Here is a 6324-nt window from a genome sequence, read left to right as displayed (position 1 = left end):
TTCGACTGCAAATTGTACATGTCTATTTTATCATTGCTCACGATATGACTTCAGGTATGTCATTGACAAGGTATTAACTTTTCAATGCCTATGGATTGTAGGCTAGGGTTTAGTTAGAAGTAGAGGGTAAGTAGATCTCGAAGGTTTCAGCCGAAAAGTACTCGACGATTGTGAAAATTAGGGTTTGTAAACAATGATTCGATGCCTTCCTCGTCCCTCGACTCCCCCTTTATATAGGAGGCGGAGCCGAGGGATTCGTGTTGTACAAGTTACAGAGTCCGGGATGGTTTCTAACTCATCCCGCAAGATTACAAATAACACTTCCTATTACAAGTCTAGCTTTCCTTAATAACATCTTGGGCTTCCGAATCTTCTTATTCTTCGGGTAGTGGGCCTTCAGTAAACCCCGGGTACTATCTTCGGCAGGCCCATTTGGGATGCCTATGTCAGTCATTGCCTCCAAAAGATTGCAGAAGTTGCGGTCTATACATCCTAAAGTTGCGGCAGATCTCTTGGAAATAATAGCAATAGCTATATCTTGCTAGATGCACATTCGCTGTTTCTAGCTGCGTAAGGAGGATCTGCAACAATTCATCTTCAGATGTTTGAATTCCCAAATAGCAAATACTCATCTGCATGAAAATGAGTATTATGGTATTTGTATCAGTGAAAAACACTACTATCTTATTAGAAGACATTGACAAGTCTTACGTTATTCACCCATCGCCATTATCATAGCTATTGTTTCCCCTCTGAGGATTAAATAGAAAAGTGCGAAACAACAAAGATATAATCTATTATATTTTGTGAAATGAAGATGACTAAAAACATAAAAAAAATGTGAAATATATTATTTACCCTGCCATCTAATTCATCTGATAATTGTTTTGTGCAAGCAACGCTCCTCAACTCCAGTACTCATTATGGACTCATTGTTGCTCATAGTTATGATATATGTTTAGCCTACTGTACTTTCATGTTTTATAATTTTTTTATCACAAAATATTTATCTACAAATTTCCGCTGCAACGCGCGGGGTATCATCTAGTAATAATAATAGGAATAAATCGTCCTCATATATTTAAATTATCTTGTGACATGAAATAAAATAATCATACTTGAGTCTGCTTGTCTGACTTTCTGCATTGAGCAGCAATTTTTAATTTAATACACAAGCAGATAGAAACACCACGCCTACATGACGACGACCCAGAAACAACAGCTAGCGATATTATTGTACTGCATCATCAGCTCATCCATCCATTTCAAACAAGAAAAACACTACCCATCAATTTTTGTCGTACCTGCAATGCGCTTTCGAGAGTTGACAGCACGCCTTCCTGTGTTAGCATCTCCAGAAACTCTAAAATTTGGTGATGTAAAAGTTGTTTGTAGCACGCTTAATTCAGATACAGCGCGCAAGTCAGACAACCTGCTCTTTAACAGAGGCTGTAAATAGAGCTCCACAAACAAATTTCTTCAACATTCATACAACAAACAAGATCAAACATGCCACAAATAAATCTGAAAAAAACAACTAAATCAACTAAATCAACTAAAAATCAACTCCGGCCGCGAGGCAGCTCTGATGAAAAGAGCGCACTAGCTAGCAGGTTCGATCGGATTCGTTTGCCCAAACAAATAAATCGCTCGCTCCTCGATCGCGTGCTTTCTTTTATTCTTTCTCTCGACTACCAAACAAATATGCAAAGGCAACCTCCAAGCGGCGGCGTCCTTGGTTCTTCTTTCTTCGTTCTCCCAAAAAAAACAAATTGGCGCGGCAGGAGATGGGGGAGGTTGGGCCGACGGCCCTAGCGCGGCGGGAGATGGGGGGAGGTTGGGCGGGGCGGCCCTGGCGCGGCGGGAGATTGAGGAGGTTGGGCGCGGCGGGAGATGGGGGAGATCGGGCGGGGCGGCCATGGCGCGGCGGGAGATGGGAGAGGTCGGGCGCGTCGGCCATGGCGCATCGGGCGAGGCGGAGCTCGGGCGGGGCGTCCATGGCGCATCGGCTTGGCTTTCACCGTCTGTTTTCTTCCCGCGGTGGAGAAGCCAGCTTACAGCGTGCGCCAGTCGACGCACCAAATATACCGCTTTGGATAGCGCAAACTACCGCGCGCACTAAAATATTTACAGCGTGACCTATTTTGCAGCGTCTGCTGGAGGGCGTAAAAACGCGTTTGGCGTTGTATATTGACAGTTTTTTTTAGCGTCCTTGGACATGCTCTTACTGCTGAAAATGCCAGATCCACCAACCAACAATTTCAGTGGTAGCTTTTTATTTTTTTGTATGCAGCTAATTACTTCGCCAGAGTTCCGACGTGTTCGCCACCTCGCAGTCTGCTTGAAAAAACACGAACCACCGCATTTCTCACTCATTTGATCCTAAGCAGAATACGAGCATAATCCGAGAGTCCTCGTCGATATGGCAACCCCGACCGTCGTCCTGCTGCCCGTCTGGGGCGTCGGCCACCTTATGTCCATGCTCGACGCCGGCAAGCGGCTGCTTGCCCGCAGCGGCGGCGGCCTGTCGCTCACGGTGCTGGTAATGCAGGCGCCCACCGAGAGTTACAGGTCCGACGTCGCCGGCCACATACGCCGGGAGGAAGCGTCTGGTCTGGACATTCGCTTCCACCACCTTCCCGCCGTCGAGCCCCCGACGGACTACGTTGGCGCCGAGGATTTCATCTCCCGTTTTGTGGAGCTCCACGGGGCCCATGTGAAGGCGGCCATATCCGGGCTGACGTGCCCGGTGGCCGCCCTGGTAATCGACTTCTTCTGCACGACGCTGCTCGACGCGTCCCGCGAGCTCGCCGTGCCATCCTACGTCTACTTCACCGCCAGCGCCGCCATGTACGCGCTCTTCTTGCGCCTGCCGGGGCTCCAGGAGGAGGTCACCGGTGAGTTCGAGGAGATGGAAGGCATGGTGGACGTGCCTGGGCTGCCGCCCGTACCGCCGTCTGCCCTTCCATCGCCGCTGATGGACAAGAAGAAGCCGGGGTACACATGGTTCGTGTACCACGGCAGGCGTTTCATGGAAGCCCGGGGTGTCATCATTAACACAGCTACCGAGCTGGAGCAGAGCGTTCTTGCTGCCATCCCTGACGGCCGGTGCACGCACGGAATCGGAATCCCTGTCCCGGCGGTCTATCCAATAGGCCCCGTGGTCTCCTTGAACCCGCCAGCGGAGCAGCCGCACGAGTGCGTGCGGTGGCTCGACGCGCAGCCTCCAGCATCCGTGGTACTCCTCTGTTTCGGCGGCGGAGGGTTCGCCACCGCGACGCAGGCGCATGAGATAGCCCACGGGCTGGAGCGCAGCGGGCACCGCTTCCTGTGGGTGCTGCGTGGCCCGCCGGCAGCCGGCACGCGACAACCCTCGGATGCGAACCTCGTGGAGCTGCTCCCGGAGGGGTTCTTGGAGAGGACAAAGGAGAAGGGCATGGTGTGGCCGACGAGGGCGCCGCAGAAGGAGATACTCGCCCACGCCGCCGTGGGCGGCTTCGTGACGCACGGCGGGTGGAACTCCATCCTGGAGAGCCTGTGGTTCGGAGTGCCGATGGTGCCGTGGCCGCTCTACGCTGAGCAGCACCTGAACGCGTTCACTCTGGTCGACTACATGGGCGTGGCCGTGGCCATGGAGGTGGACAGGAAGAGGAACAATTTCGTTGTGGGCTCGGAGCTGGAACGAGCTATGAAGGCGCTCATGGACGGCGACTCTGACGAAGGGAGGAAGGCGAGGGAGAAGTGCACGGAGATGAAGGCTGCCTGCAGGAAGGCCGTCGAGGAGGGAGGATCCTCCTACTCTGCACTGTGCAGGCTCTCCGAGGAAATGCGCGGAGGCGCAGTGCGCACGAATATGTAATGTGAAGGCCGAACACTTTTCTTATGCAGTGATGCAGGAGCAGGACGAAGATGAACTTGGAGACCTTGAGTTTTTTCTTTTCTTTTTTGAGCTTGCGTGTCTTTTAAGCATAGAACTCGAGTCTTCTGTGCTTCCAGATTTGCAGTTCTTGTTCTGCCGAGTCATTAGCCTGGAATTTGACTGGTCCAATAAAAATGGTCGACAACTTGGAATAATAGTAAGTGTGTACGTGCAACGCACGATTAAAATTCTCATAAGTACAAAATTATTTCTGAAAGACTGCTCAACTTTGTCTATATATGAAGGTATGTAGACGTTGTTTAGTTATAGATACATTCATATCTAGAAAATTTTGAGCAACTGTTTTTTAGGATGGAGTAGTATATTTAGTTACAAAATATTACAATTCAACCTCACCTTGAAGCAAAACTGACTAAAAAATTATAAATTTGTAACACTGCTTATTCTCACAAGAAGGCCCACTTTTTTATACGATTAAGAATGGGGAGTGATGTTTTGGCACATGGGGGCATATGCTCCCTTTATTTTGAAATACATGTTAGACACATTTTAAAATGTTAAAAAATTGAAACAAAAATTTCGCACGTACATCTTCATGTGCTACACGCTCACAAAGTCGTTTCTTGAAAATCGACATGTCATGAGACAAAATTCTGTGCTGAAACAAAGACTTGTTACAAGATAAATTTTCTCTTTTTCGCTTAGACTACAAAAAATATAATTTTTTCGTGAAACTTGACGAATACACATATATTATGGAGATGTACATGTTAATTTTTTTATCAAAATTTTTTAACACGTGAAAATATGTTTTTATGGTAGAGGGATCATACGCTCCCGGGAGCCGAATTGAGTTTCTGATTAAGAATCCCATTTCATGTAAAGAAAAGAGATCACAACAGTGCCCGGAAAACAAGGAAAACAGTCAAACTCAAAAATTGGAAGTGAAAGCATAGAGTTCGTTGTACATAAGCGGAAGTCTATTTTATATATGCGCCTCATCCAAGAGGCTAATGTTCTTAGTTACGAATCCAACAAAGGAAGCCACTAAAATTATTTACCCTCAAATACGTTTCCATTTCTTTCTTTCCATTGATGCCAAGATGTGGTGCAGATGTAATTTAGTTCTTCTTCAGATCATTGGGGCGAATATCAAATAGCGTCATCCACCAATCTCCTTTCCATACATTCTCCAACATCACTTGCTGAATCTAGGGCTAGATTTGAGGTCCTAGGCTGAATAAGCCGTGTTGGGGAAACGCGAGTTACCCAGATTAAAATCTCACAACAACAGCGAAATCATATTTCGTGTTGTAAATTACTATAAAGCTAACAAGTGCACGTTACAATGATGTATTGCGATGCCCTAAGGGCATCTCCAGCGGCGCGACGCAAACGGACGCTGAGCGACAGTTTCCGTCCGCCGTGATCGGAAATGCGTCTAGGCCTGCTCCAGCGGGGCGACGTAAAGTGACCGGGCCGTCCGTGGAGACGCAAACCTGGCCGCGGACGCTCCGCGGTCGCGCCGAGTGTCCGCCGAAAACAACGTAGGACCCGCGCGTCAGTGGTAGGGAGGCCGATATTATTCCCGCCAGTGGTCATTCCCCGCGCGAAATGTCAAACTAGACAGGCGCGAGCAGTCCAGATGCGATGGACGTCCTCGCCGCCGCAGCCACCGCCATGGATGCGGAGCAAACCCTAGCACCCGCTGCCGCCCCACACTCCCCCGTAGCCACGGCCATAGCCACAATGGAGGGTGCAGCTCTGGCGGAAGCAAAGCGGGCCGCCACCGGCGGCGGCCGGGAGGTAAAGCCGAAGGCGGCAAAGAAGGTGCTCTCTAAGGAGGAGAAAATCATCGAGACCGCGAAGCATCGCGGCCGGCGCAAGAACCAGAAGAACAAGACTGCCGCGGCCGCCAACCAGCAGGCCTGTCAGATGCAGATCAAAGCCGGTGTCGCGCAAGTAGCCCTCCATCCGAGCTTAGCGGAGGGCTTCATGCTCGTCAAGAGAGAGGGGATCGCCGGCGTCGCTCCTCCGGCCTCGTCGGTGAGCTCGGTAAGTTCACAGCTGCGTCCTAGAACTCCCACTCCCTTGCAGGTCCACCCGGCGTCGCGGTTTGCCTTTGGCGTGCCGCCGGTGTAGTTGACCGGGGCGCCGGAGCAGTTCAACGGGGCGGCGGTTCCCGACCTCAACCGGACGCCTAGAAGCGGTGACTCCTGCCCGGGCGCGACACACAAGATGCGCCAGGTGCAGGAGGAGAGTGATAACCCACAAGTATAGGGGATCGCAACAGTCTTCGCGGGAAGTAAAACCCAATTTATTGATTCGACACAAGGGGAGACAAAGAATACTTGAAAGCCTTAACAGCGGAGTTGTCAATTCAGCTGCACCTGGAAACAGACTTGCTCGCAAGAGTTTATCGATAGTGCCGGTTTATAGCGATG

At 50.1% G+C, this 6324-nt stretch overlaps 1 protein-coding gene across 1 annotated transcript; it reads left to right on the top strand.

The window, feature by feature from the left end:
• Nucleotides 1-2422: 2422 nt before the first annotated feature.
• LOC124695215 (anthocyanidin 3-O-glucosyltransferase 2-like) lies at nucleotides 2423-3859 on the top strand. Its single transcript, XM_047228094.1, has one exon. The coding sequence runs from the start codon at nucleotides 2423-2425 to the stop codon at nucleotides 3857-3859; it is 1437 nt and encodes a 478-aa protein (XP_047084050.1).
• The last annotated feature ends 2465 nt before the right edge of the window (nucleotides 3860-6324 follow it).

The sequence above is a fragment of the Lolium rigidum genome, chromosome 3 (assembly GCF_022539505.1).
Source record: "Lolium rigidum isolate FL_2022 chromosome 3, APGP_CSIRO_Lrig_0.1, whole genome shotgun sequence".
Taxonomy (NCBI): Eukaryota; Viridiplantae; Streptophyta; class Magnoliopsida; order Poales; family Poaceae; genus Lolium; species Lolium rigidum.
The sequence above is the reverse complement of the archived record's forward strand: the minus strand, read 5'-3'. Positions and strand labels throughout refer to the sequence as shown.

Excerpts from the sequence above, each read along its gene's own strand:
- LOC124695215 (XM_047228094.1), top strand. The coding sequence starts at position 2,423 with ATGGCAACCCCGACCGTCGTCCTGCTGCCCGTCTGGGGCGTCGGCCAC.